This window comes from Fonsecaea multimorphosa, assembly GCF_000836435.1.
Source record: "Fonsecaea multimorphosa CBS 102226 unplaced genomic scaffold supercont1.18, whole genome shotgun sequence".
Lineage (NCBI taxonomy): Eukaryota > Fungi > Ascomycota > Eurotiomycetes > Chaetothyriales > Herpotrichiellaceae > Fonsecaea > Fonsecaea multimorphosa.
Window position 1 is genome coordinate 619,096 of NW_015971652.1, and position 12,458 is coordinate 631,553.

The window sequence follows — 12,458 nt, forward strand, 5'->3', positions numbered from 1 at the left end:
TTCGACTATAGTACCTTTGTGGCAATAGAGGTTTGGGGGTATACAAACCGTCCCTAGCGGCTGAAGCAGCCTGACCCGGGGACCCATCGCTTCTGGCGACTCGCATTTCTACTCTAAGCCGTCCTCACCATCTCCCAAAAGGCGAAACATGACTGAGAAAGCTCTGAACAGCATGCCAGCAGCACCTTGAAAGAATTTACAATCGAAGACAATTCAATCACTGGTAAGGCTGACAAGCCACACGAGACAAGGCTGCAGGCAAATAGGGGGTTGAGCGACGTACGAGGTACCTGAGGATTGACGCGGGAGCTCGCCTCGAACATTCCGCCCCGAACCAAGGACGCGACTGCGAATGTCATCGCGGACCAACAAGGAAACCCAAGATGCGCAACTTCTGAGGACCGACGCGGGAGCGCATGAACAACAAGAGAATGGACAGCAGCCAAGATCGCAATCTGAGAGACGAAGAAGCAGAGAAGTCCGGTTCCGTCCACGATCTCCGACCAGGGGAATCCGCACCAGCCACGAGGCTGTGCAATGTCGATCCGGCTGGACGGCCTAGAGCCCCGTGTCTGCCAGCTTTTTCTCCTCCCATAGAACGAGTCAATCCACGGAAACGCAGTCTTTGATTGTGTGTGATTCCCGCAGGAAAACGGCGGACATGGTTATCCTACTATTCGAAACTTGTGTCTTCGGGGAGAAACCGTGCAAGCCTCGCACAGGTCTCGTATAGGAGATATATGATACATTCCACCGCAGGGAAGCCTGCAGAAGTGGGGCCAAGGTGAAAAAGAAAAAGAAAGAGTCCATGACAGTCTTCCCCATAGCTCTAATATTGTCCGACCGGTTTTTGGACGGGTTTCATTCCACGACTGGGGTTGTCACATTCGGGGTCATGTCATCGTAAATTTCCCATCTCGCCTCCCCTGCTTCGTCCAGAGAACTGCCATCAAATAAAGTTCCCCCGTTCATCATCAGGCATACGGAGCTGTCCGAGGCCATGCTGCTGATGAATCTGCTGAGGATGAAACTCGTGTCCACCACCGCCACTCTGCTCATGATGTTCAGGATAATATTCGTGTCCACCACTGGGTCCGGGCAAGTCGTCGGCCTCCTCGTCAATGCCAAAGAACTGATCATGGAGATTCGGATCCCGAACCTGCTCGGGACCGGGACCGACATCTTCGCGCTGGAAACTGCTTCTCAAGGGCGTGTTCTGCTCCGAGCCCGGGCCGCCGCCGGTTCCTCCGGTCTGATGACTCCACCGGCCCTGCGCGACGCCGGGGCTGTGCTTGGCGTGTAACATGGTCTGGCTGATGGCGTGCATTTCTCGCGGCGGCTCGGACACGCCCCACGGGAGATCCTCGGCCTTCCAGGCCTCAGCTTTAGCAGACATGGGCGAGTAGTACATGCTGTCGGCGTGGGCGTCGTGCACGCGGCTCATCCGGCCCGTCTGGGCCATGCGCTGGCGTCGTTTGCGCGTGAATGCGAAACAGCCCCAGCACGCACCCACCAAGAGGATGATGCCGCCAACAACTGGCAAAACAATGGCCAGCGCCAGTTTCCACCCGTGCAATCCGCCATGCCCGCCGGTATTGCCTGATGGCGCCGCTGGGCCCGCGATCAGTGTCTCGTTGAAGATGGACTGGGCGTCCGGGAAGAATGGTTTGCCCGGTACGGGCGGTTGGCGGCAGGCGATGTGCAGGGCTTGCAGGACTAATTTGGTCAAGGATATGAGCAAGAGAACAACGAAAGACTAGCCTCTCAAAAACTCGGGCGGGCCTTACAGTTTGCCTGGTACAATTGCTGCGGGATATAGCTATAACATAGGGCACACTTGTTGATGGTGTAGTCGTCAAAGGGGTCGGCGGTACAAAATGCGTTGCCCGGTTGAGCCTTGGAGGTGTTGTTGGTAACCTGGTATCCGATCGAGGCGTTCAGGGACGCACAGCTGACTTGACATGGACTGCTGATCGAGACGTGATCTTCGGGGATGGCAAACATGCACCCCGCGAGTGTGTAACGAAGGGCCACTGGCAAAAGCCACATCTCAGCATTATTTCTAGCACATTTGTAAGAGGTAGATTGTCATACGCAATGCCCATTCTACATCCGTCTCATTTTTCGCCGTGTCTACCGCCGTGCTGTTCAACTGACATGCCACGCAGTTCTGGAACGCTCGACCCGAGGGCAGGGACTGGTAATCTGCATCGAGGCAGAGGACGTCTTGTTCGAGGGAGCCCGCATTGGCACAGACGGATTCGCAAGGCGACCCAGCAACGGACTGGAGGGCAGAGGTGACGCGTGGGAGAAGGGATGCGGTCAGCAGCAGCAGGCCAACTATGGTCTTGAACATGGAGGATGGAGGCGCGCTGCGGCAACCGGTCGCAAGGCGGTCATGCCAGTAGGCCATGACACTGACGGTGAGCGCAGCGACATATGAAACAAGAGGGCAGCGCTGTTGGATTGCGAATCCCAACAGAGATTGCGCTGCGGCTTCTATGTTAATATCCCAAATTTAAGGCCCGCCAGAGAAGGGAAGGGAAGCTGAAGGGGGGGAGGGCCCCTCTGAAGGTGTGAGAGCTGGTGTGCTGGTAGGGTTGTTTCCATGGCTTGCCGTGGCTGCGTAGCGTGCATAACACTCGGCGGTTAACAGAAGCTGATCTTCCAGTCAGCAGCAGAGGACGAGATCGGGAGCAGGGCGAGTGATTGGCAGGCGGTGGTAGGTTGGGATGGAGGGGATGTGATGAGAGTGTGATGGCTGCGTGTGAGTGGTGGGACATGAGGCGGCCTAGTAGCAAGTAGTGAGAACTAAAGCGAAGCTGCAGAAGCTGCAGAAGCTGCCCTCAGTGCCTCTCCAGCCCTTGGCGCAGTTCCCAGTGTCCCACTCGTTGTCACACCTCTAGCCAGGTGTCAGCCTCTCGCCGTCGAGCTTTGGCTGTGACTTGTTGCTCGTCGTCATGTATCACAGACCACGGTGCATCTCGGTACTCTCTTCTTGCTCTTGTGTCATTGATATTTCCGACAAGCTCCGCCGTGCCAACGAGCCCCTGAAGAAGAACCCTCGTCTACTATTAGTCCTCATCTTGCAGCAGCTCCCGAGACCATTTAGCAGCTATGAGGCACCAAGTCGATGCCGCGTTGCTTCTCAGTCTCCTTCTCGAGCCGCCCACGAGATTCGTCCCCTCGGCTGTCCGTTATGACTCTGTGACGATCCTGTGACGTTGCCACTTTGCAGTCCCGAAGAAATGCGTTCAATAATACATACAGCCGCCAGGACTATCTACACTAGTTCCAAGCAGAGAGAGCGCTCATCACTGGAGATGTATCCTCTCTATCTATAAGCCTGCTTCGAAATCCCTACCAGGCTAGCAAAAAGCCTTGCCCGCCCACAATGTATGATCTATATACCAGATTCGGAGATGAGTGAGTGTGAAGAAAGAATTGATGCATCATCGCTTCCAAACGATCTGCGTCGCGCCATGCGTGCTATCACTTTCGCCGGTGTCCCCGCTCAATCTTGAAGTCGCAGCTCAACAAACCTGGAGCATTTAGCACTGCGTGGACAAGTCTGACACGTTCTCAGTCGTATCTTGGCCCAGACGATCCCAGGGCCGCGAACTCCATTGAATCGGTGCATTGGCAGATTACCTCAGGAAGTGATTGCCTTCTGAGGGATTTGTGGTCTCAGATGCATGTCTGTTGCAATTGATCTCTGTCTCCTTGCTGCCTTCCGCTCCCTCACCGCGGCCGCTTTTCCTGCTTCTGATGGAGCTCTTCGACCCTCTTTTCAAAAGCAGACACCATTGTACTTGCGACCTTACTTTCCACCTGGGCAAACATTTGATCGTAGAGAGGATTGCGGAATTTGACGTCGACGTTCAGCTTGACGGCAGTGCTGTCTTTGGCCCCTTTTTTTGAAGGCGCAATGAGCCACTTGGTACTCAGGGTTTCAAAAAGACCGTTACTGTGCTCCTCGCTGCTTCTCGCCTCGATGATCCCTCGAGCCGGATCGCACCGAACTATGCTCTCCCAGTCTTCCTCAATACCGAGTGTCGCGTACCCGACTTTCAGGCTAGCTCGGGTCGGATAGCCTGAAGCATCCCTTGATGTGACCTTGGATGAAATTGTGAAGGGCAAAAAGGTCGGGTAGCCCGCCACGTCAGCGACGGCTTTGAAAACTGTTGCAGCGGAGTACGGCAAAACTTTGGTATGGCTCATAGACCGAAGCGCACAGTTTCCCAACGTTGAAGACAGAAGGGAGTCGAAGAGTGTTCTTGACTGTTGTTGTATTGGTCGTACATTTAATGATGATGTCGACGGCGGGCTCAACCGAGCTTGAGGGTTGAGCAGAGCAGGAGCTTTGCGGCGAGCGGCCATTTCAGCCCGAGTATTTCCAAGGGCAGTCAATTAAGAAACTGGATGCCGTGTTATAACGAATGCATCCTGTATGACTGAGCGCTGGCCCCTGAAATGAGTGATTGAATGACAAGAAATAGAAAAGTTGTGTTCATGGACTGGGCTTTGTTCAAAGCACTGAGTCAGGAGAATCGTCGCCAGGCTAGCGTCTGAATCATACAAACACGTTGCAAATGTGATTTCCATTGATTATTGTCCTTGCAAGCCCGCAACAACCACTACATTTCGCAAGGCCAGCATTCGTTTCTCGGCCGTGATGGACGTGTCGCAAGGGAAATCCAACAGAATTCAATAGCCAATCTGCACCTCAAGCACCTGGACCTGCCACAATGGAGCAAGGTTCTACCGCTCCTCCCGACGCTGTGCCTTCGTCGAAACAGCCTCCCCCCGAAAAGCCCGAAGCCGTGAGCCTGCGAACCCAGATTGTACTGTCCTTTTGGGCTGTCATCATCTTTCTGGGACTTCCAGTATGGTGGCAAACCACCTCGATCTATCGTGCGAGCCTGCCATTGCAGGACATGCTTAACTGGGCAGAGGGACTCGTGAGCCGCGCATCTCTGTGCAGTCATCCCAATGCTAATAGCAGTCTCTAGAATACACCCACAGCGACTCCGTTGCATCTCTGGCTCTCTGCAGCGGATCTCCCTTGCTCAGACGTCCAGAAACTGGTACAGGCTACCCAACAAGCCTTGGATGACCTGAACGAATACCCAACCCTCCACCAAAGACTTCACCTGGTTGATCTGGGGCCAGATGGGCTAGGAGCTGGCGGGAAGAAAGAAAAAAGGGGCGCGAGCTGTGGCGAGGATCCTGCGTCCCTGAACCACGGAGCACCCGCATTGCGAGTTTTGCTTGAGCCTACGCAAGATGGCTTCGCTTTCGCTCTGAATACTGTTACTGCGACCGCCCGTGCCCGTATACCTCCTGGTGCTGGAGCAAATGTTGCCAAACCTCTTGCAGAAACCCTCCATGCACTTTTCAGAGAAGAACAAATTGCTGCTGCGCTTCAGACAGTCTCTCTGTCCACCCACAGCCACAACGCACAGGCATTTCTGAAAACTCAACCCCTCGATGTCGTCGCCAAAGTCGAAAAGCAGATCAATCGAGCATACAAATCGTCTCCGCAATTCCACCTCACCTTCTCTCTCCTCACAGCCAGCGGTGCTCCTGCAAGTTGGGAGATTGACGAAGCACTCCGGGATCACATCGAGCCTCTTGTCCAAGCACTCTCATCCATTGCTGACTTCGAGATCACGACCCAGGTGCAACTCTATTCGACCCTGCCTCCCGCTATACAGCCCATTTATCGAGAAGGACATAACGGCTCTTTTCTCCAAAAGAATGATCTGACCGCCTTTGTGAATTCCGCAGAGTGGCCTTTGGCGCCGTCGATTGGGGATGGACCTACGCTCAATTTCATCCTCTATGTTCCGGCCAAGGATCAGATACCGTTGAATATCGAAGGCGTCGATGAAAATTCATGGCTGATTCCTCAGTGGGGTGGAATACGGATTCTCAATCCACCTCTGCGCCCGCACCCTGTGCACGGAAACGTGATACCTGCTCATGTCACTCAAGAGCTGTTACGTCTACCGTTCGAGACGTTTGCTTCGCAATTACTGTCGCTGCTAGGTGTCTTACATCCGGATGATTCGGCTCAATCTCGACCACTTCAGCTACGACTCGACGCCTACAAACGCCTGTCAGCTCTCTCTCTGTACCTCCATGCTGCCTCAAGTCTGGGATCATTAGCTCGACTGGCTCAACACCTCAGCAACATTCCGATCCCGAGACACGTCGCTCAATTAGTGGACGACTCGATAGCTAACCTCAAAGCGTGTTGCGACTTCTCGCTCGAAGGTAGATTTGAGCTGGCCCTCACTCATGCAAAAACGGCGTTCAAAGACAGCGAAAAGGCCTTTTTCGACAAATCCATGGTCGGCCAGGTTTACTTTCCTGACGAGCACAAGATCGCCGTACTCCTTCCACTGTTGGGTCCTGTCGGAGTTCCGCTGATTGTGGGCCTCTTGAGGGAAGCCAAACAATTCCTCTCGAAGCGGCGAGCAGCAAAAGTGTAGGCGCAGGTGAAAAGGCCAAATAATGCGCCCTCCAAAGGACGCGGATTTCCCTTCGAGCCGATCAAAGCCAAAAACAGCGCGTGGCCGATATCTCCATCACGGCCGCACACTTTCATTCCGAATTATGACGGCCTTCCTGTTTGGCTTGGTGCATTTCAGGGAAGTTCTGTTGAATATCCAGCGACTATTGAGCTGCCTAATTTGGCAGCTCGATAAGTCGGTCGTATGCATTTTTGTGGGGTGGCCTTACCCCGACTGCATCTATAAACGTCAAGGAAAGACAGCAGCCAATTACAGAGCGACCATTTTGCGCTGGTCCTGGCTTATCGACGAAATGGCCGGCGATCTACGCGGATGTACGAGATGCACTTCTATCAAGCTATCTTATGTCGTGACCTGTCCTGCCGGCCCTGTGAGCCGACTTTGCCTTAAATGAAGCCAAAGGACATCATGTTGACCTCCACCTAGTACGCTCCTTCATTGCGCGTTGCTCCTCAACATGGCCTTTGGATCAGTCCGCCAACTTCTGAGTGTCCTGCTTGTGACGCAGTCATTGACTACTCTGGTGGCCGCTCAATCATGTTGGAATCAACGCACGGCAATCAATGGCACTGCCTTCCCACCTTTGATTGAAGCTACCACAGAAGACCTCATCCGCGGGCTGGAATCGGGCTTGTTCACAAGTGTCGACCTTGTCACGGCATACATTGCGCGCATCACGCAATTGAACTCAACTTTGCATATGGTGACCCAGCTCAATCCCGATGCTCTTTCCATCGCAGCCGAACTAGACTCTTTACGAGCGCAAGGCACTGTTCACGGCCCACTCCATGGCATACCGATTCTGATCAAAAACAATATTGCCACCGCTGATGCAATGGACAACACAGCCGGCTCTTACGCGCTCGCTGGCGCCAAGGTTCCTCGAGACAGCACAATCGCCGCCAATCTTAGGAAGGCGGGAGCTGTGATTCTGGGGAAGACCAACTTGAGCCAATGGGCGAATTACCGTTCCTTCAATACGAGTAACGGCTGGTCGGCGATTGCAGGGCAGACCATCGGGGCTTATTTTCCTGGTCAAGATCCAAGTGGCAGCAGTTCTGGCAGCGGTGTTTCGTCTTCTTTGGGATTGGCCTTGGCTGCCTTGGGCACTGAGACGGATGGCAGTATCCTGAGTCCGTCGGACGTCAACAACCTCGTCGGCATAAAGCCTACTGTCGGATTGACGTCTCGTGACCTGGTTGTTCCTGTGAGTTGCCCGCAAGAGAAACATGCGTCTTGTCGTTGGTCTTTCGACGCATCAACGTCAATCCACGTTGCAGAGGCACTGACTGATCTGCTTCAGATCTCTGAACATCAGGACACCGTCGGGCCCATGGCTCGGACAGTTAAAGATGCGGCATACGTTCTGTCGGCGATAGCAGGAAAGTCACCTTACGATAACTACACATCTGCAATTCCCTTCGACACCATTCCCGACTATGTAGCGGCATGCGACTTTTCGGCCTTGCAGGGAAAGAGGATCGGCGTACCGCGAAATCTCATCGATCTGTCCTTGTAAGCATCCTTTTCTTGAAGAAGTGACTTGGATAAAGTCCTTGTCGTCCGATTTCTCCCAGTCCAGTGCTGATGTCCATTTGTAGTGACGCTACAGCTGCGCCGATCGTGCCTGTCTTCAACGCCGCGCTGGACGTTCTTCGCTCGGCAGGAGCGACTATCATCGACAACACCAACTTCACTGGCTACGATGCCCTCAATGAAGGCAACTTCTCCAATATCGTTCTTGAAGCCGATTTCATAAGCGATCTTGCGAACTACCTCTCGGAGCTCTCGTACAATCCCAACAATGTCCACTCTGTGGCAGACGTTCGCAATTTTACCCATTCGTTTCCTCTGGAAGATTGGCCGGAGCGCGACACGTTGGTCTGGGACGGCGCGTTGGAACTTGGTTTCAATAACACTTCTCCGGATTTCTGGTCGAACTACACCATGAATACTTATTTGGCGGGCCCACTTGGAATTACCGGCGCGCTTGCCAACTACTCCCTGGATGCCCTGGTGTTGCCCACGGAGTTTTCTCCCAATTTCCCTGCTCTGATCGGATCGCCCGTCGTAACGGTCCCTCTTGGAGCCTTCCCTCCTGATACACCAGTCACTCCAAATGGGTTTGGTAACCTGAACGCCACCGCACCAAACCTCCCTTTCGGAATCAGTTTCATGGGGCCTCATTTCAGTGAGGAATTACTCATCGGGTTGGCATATGCATTTGAGCAAAGGACTCTTGTGAGGAACACTATTACGCCCTACATACAAGCCACGGTGGAGCTTGTTGACGTGATCAATACGAGGCTGAACATCACCCGGACCTAGAGTAGTGAGTTGTGGGCTTCATAATAGGTTCACCGTTGCATCACGCTAGACTCGCGTGACGCCTTCGAGACCGCAGTTGTCTTTGTTCCTACAACCTTGTCGTCTAGTCTTCACTCAGGTCTGTGCCTCGTCGCCTACATCCAACAAGACAGGGCGCGACTCTGTTCGTCGATATAAGTCACTTGAGCAACCGGTGTTGACCGGATGCAAGTGATTCGTACTTGAGCTGTGTGATTTGCCCTTGTTAAAGCCGAATGTTGGCCGTAGTCTGTTCAACGCTCGGTCCCAGCCTTGCAGCTTCTTTCAGCCTCGTTCAGCCTCGTTCAGCCGGGTATTGCGGGCTAATCAGCGGCCGGGCAATTCGTTGGTCACCCAGATCAGCGATTGGCTGCTCGAAGCTCAATTGAACCTCGGCTGCGATGAACCACGACAAATTGTTCTAGACCCGAATATGTACATGTGCCAATCCACGAGCTGCTCGCCGCTTTCGCTGTTGAAGAAACCCATTCTCTGTGGAAGGATATCTTGATCGTTGAATTCCCAGGATCCGTCTCTCATCGCGCTCCTTCCGTGCCTTCCTTCCACAAAATATATCTTCTACAACAATGGCTCAAAAGGCATCTCAGACAATACCCAGCAAGGTGCACACCCGTGCAGAGGTTGCAGAGCATAACACAGAGGACGACGTCTGGTGCATCGTAAGTTCCCTTTCCAATCAAGGGCACCTCTATTGTGAAAGAAACAATATTTCACTGGCAGCTTCATCTGCTCGTCAACGAGTTCCTCAAGCACTAACATTACATACTTTCAGATTGATCACAAGGTCTACGACCTCTCAGACTTTCTTGGTAGGTTGTTACTCTCTTTGGGAGCATCACCCATCCCTTTAGAGCCGATCATGTCCCAAACGTCTCATTCGTGTATCTGGACTGAGGACCGCCTGCAGACGCTCATCCCGGCGGCAACGTCGTTCTTCAACAGGTCGCCGGCCAGGACGCCACAACCGCTTTCTACAATCTCCACCGTCATGAAGTGCTTCAGAAATATGCGAATCTCTGCATCGGCACGATTGAAGGCGAGAAACCCGAAGTCATAGACCCAAAGCCAGGCGACCTGTCGAAAGTGCCCTACGCGGAGCCGGTGTGGCTGACTCCCCAATTCAAGTCCCCTTACTACAACAATTCTCACCGCGCCCTCCAAAAGGCCCTGCGAGAGTTCGTGGACCGAGACATCTACCCGGAAGCTCAAGAAAAGGAACTCGACGGCACCTACATCTCTCAAGAACTGGTCGACAAGATGGCCTCGAATGGCCTGCTCGCGATGCGGCTGGGGCCCGGCAAACACCTTCACGGCCGCAAACTGCTTGGTGGCGTGAAGGGCGAGGATTTTGACTATTTCCACGACTTGATCGTCGCCCAGGAGCTCTCTCGCGGCATGGCAAGAGGCTTCCAGGACGGAAACATGGCAGGCATGATGATCTCACTGACAGCCGTGAGGCAGTGGGCAAATGACTCTGCGTTGAAGGATAAAGTGACAGAGGAGTGTTTGAGCGGGAAGAAGTTCATGTGTCTTGCCATCACCGAGGCGTTTGCGGGCAGTGATGTTGCAGGGATCAGGACGACTGCCACCAAGACCGAAGACGGCAAATATTACATGTGAGTTTCCCGCTCGTGCGTGCGTGTTGCGCAACGTCCCCATACTGACAGTTGCTGTACCAGAATCAACGGGACAAAGGTAAAACTGCAGAAACACACTCCATATGGGCTTGAGTCGGCTAACGTGGTTGCAGAAATGGATCACCAACGGCATGTTCTCCGACTACTTTGTTACGGGATGTAAAACCGAAAAGGGATTCAGTGTGATTCTGGTACCACGCGACGACAACGTCGAGACCAAACGCATCAAGACATCCTACTCGACGGCGGCGGCCACCACATTCATCCAATTCGACAACGTCAAAGTGCCGGTGAACCATCTTCTAGGCAAAGAGGACAACGGCTTTATTGTGATTATGAGCAACTTCAACCACGAGCGCTGGGCCATGGCCTGCTCGGTGATCCGGTGGATGCGCACCATCACGGAAGAGTGTCTGAAGTGGACGAACCAGCGGATCGTCTTTGGGAAACCGCTCGTCTCCCAGCCCGTGATCCGGCAAAAGCTGGCCAAGATGATTTCCTTGACCGAAGCGTGCCAGTCCTGGCTCGAGACCATCACCTACCAGATGAACCAGATGGACTACTCCCAACAATCCAAGCTACTGGGCGGACCGATCGGGTTGTTGAAGAGCTACGCGACGCGGTGCGCGCACGACGTCGCCGACGACGCCGTCAACATCTTTGGTGGGAGAGGCATCACGCAGACGGGCATGGGCAGGTTTGTCGAGCAGTTCCACCGCACGTACAAGTTCGACGCCATCCTGGGCGGCGCAGAGGAGGTCCTCGCCGATCTCGGCGTTAGGCAGGCCATCAAGCAGATGCCCAAGGCGATGCTGTGATCCTGTCTGTTGAGCAAAGCGAGACAGTATACTGCAGTTTATATAGCGCCATTGTAAGCGCCGAATGTCGTCTCCTCATCTGCAGGGACGTTTTGTAATGGATAGAAAAGAAAGAGACAAAAAATATCGTCACCCCCAGTATATCGTTCTCCCGTTGTATCTTGCCATATTTCACAGTCTCTTGTTTTTCCCCAGATACAGTACCTTTCTCCGCGTCTAGGAGAGGTGGTACGGAAAGATGCGCCACCGGGTGCAATCGTGCCAGGATTACGGAATATGAAGAGGGAGGGTTTTCCGCGCATTTGACCCCAAAAGTGCGAGGGTGAATGCTAAGGTACATACGTACCTAGAGAAAGAGCCCAACGCATATGCCATAGCCCTGTCGTGGTACATATCCATACCAGGATATTATAGTTGTTACTCCCGCGACTTTGTCAAGGAAGGGGAAAGGGAGAAGGGCGGGGGCATGTCCGAGTCACCGAGTCACCTCGCATATTGTTTCCTTGTCCAATTCCAGTACTCATTCCATATTCATATGGAAGGGAGGACATCATCACGCCCTTTGGCTTGTTTATGTAAAACACATGTGGCCCCGTGGAAAAGGCTCATCTTTCAGATGTCAAATGATATACCTAATTACTGCCGGGACTGCTACCGTAACAAGTAAGCTGATGTGAGGCTCGTGGGCTGCTGCTGGCTCGCACCAGGTTGAATCTAAATAGGGGCGGCAAATCAGCATCGTAGGCAACTAATGGATTACAATACAAATAATATTATACTCCATATACTGTACCTCGTACAGGATAGACAACCCTAAATGCCCTCATCCACACAGCCTCGTTCCTAGCCACATCTCACTCCCTCTCCACCTGCCTTTACAAGCTATACACATCCACCTCCGCCCGTCTCCGTCAAGATCAGCCAAACTGTGTACTGTCTAGGCTTTCGCTTGTTCATGACTAGGTGCTCCAGTTTGTCCTCCACTGCCGCATATGTAATCCCCATACCGTAGGATACGGCGCTGAGTGTATGCCATACAATCGTGGAGGAAGCCGCACTGTCACCGAGGTGAATTTATGGTACAAGTCTCTCGATGA

The 12,458-nt window shown here is 53.3% G+C and overlaps 5 protein-coding genes across 5 annotated transcripts; 3 read left to right on the top strand and 2 right to left on the bottom strand.

The window, feature by feature from the left end:
• Positions 1–949: 949 nt before the first annotated feature.
• Positions 950–2,413, bottom strand: Z520_08366 (uncharacterized protein; the record flags this gene model as incomplete). The annotated part of the gene is made up of 3 exons (XM_016778863.1): positions 950–1,716; positions 1,788–2,033; positions 2,095–2,413. 3 exons carry the CDS (start codon positions 2,411–2,413, stop codon positions 950–952), a joined length of 1,332 nt encoding a protein of 443 aa, XP_016630234.1.
• A 1,328-nt stretch (positions 2,414–3,741) lies between these two features.
• On the bottom strand, positions 3,742–4,380 carry Z520_08367 (uncharacterized protein; the record flags this gene model as incomplete). Its single annotated transcript, XM_016778864.1, has 1 exon — positions 3,742–4,380. The coding sequence occupies one exon, from the start codon at positions 4,378–4,380 to the stop codon at positions 3,742–3,744; it is 639 nt and encodes a 212-aa protein (XP_016630235.1).
• A 368-nt stretch (positions 4,381–4,748) lies between these two features.
• On the top strand, positions 4,749–6,497 carry Z520_08368 (uncharacterized protein; the record flags this gene model as incomplete). Its single annotated transcript, XM_016778865.1, has 2 exons — positions 4,749–4,961; positions 5,013–6,497. 2 exons carry the CDS (start codon positions 4,749–4,751, stop codon positions 6,495–6,497), a joined length of 1,698 nt encoding a protein of 565 aa, XP_016630236.1.
• A 499-nt stretch (positions 6,498–6,996) lies between these two features.
• On the top strand, positions 6,997–8,867 carry Z520_08369 (uncharacterized protein; the record flags this gene model as incomplete). The annotated part of the gene is made up of 3 exons (XM_016778866.1): positions 6,997–7,746; positions 7,843–8,054; positions 8,141–8,867. 3 exons carry the CDS (start codon positions 6,997–6,999, stop codon positions 8,865–8,867), a joined length of 1,689 nt encoding a protein of 562 aa, XP_016630237.1.
• Positions 8,868–9,472: 605 nt separating this feature from the next.
• Z520_08370 (uncharacterized protein) lies at positions 9,473–11,361 on the top strand (the record flags this gene model as incomplete). Its single annotated transcript, XM_016778867.1, has 5 exons — positions 9,473–9,565; positions 9,679–9,715; positions 9,814–10,522; positions 10,586–10,601; positions 10,657–11,361. 5 exons carry the CDS (start codon positions 9,473–9,475, stop codon positions 11,359–11,361), a joined length of 1,560 nt encoding a protein of 519 aa, XP_016630238.1.
• Positions 11,362–12,458: the final 1,097 nt, after the last annotated feature.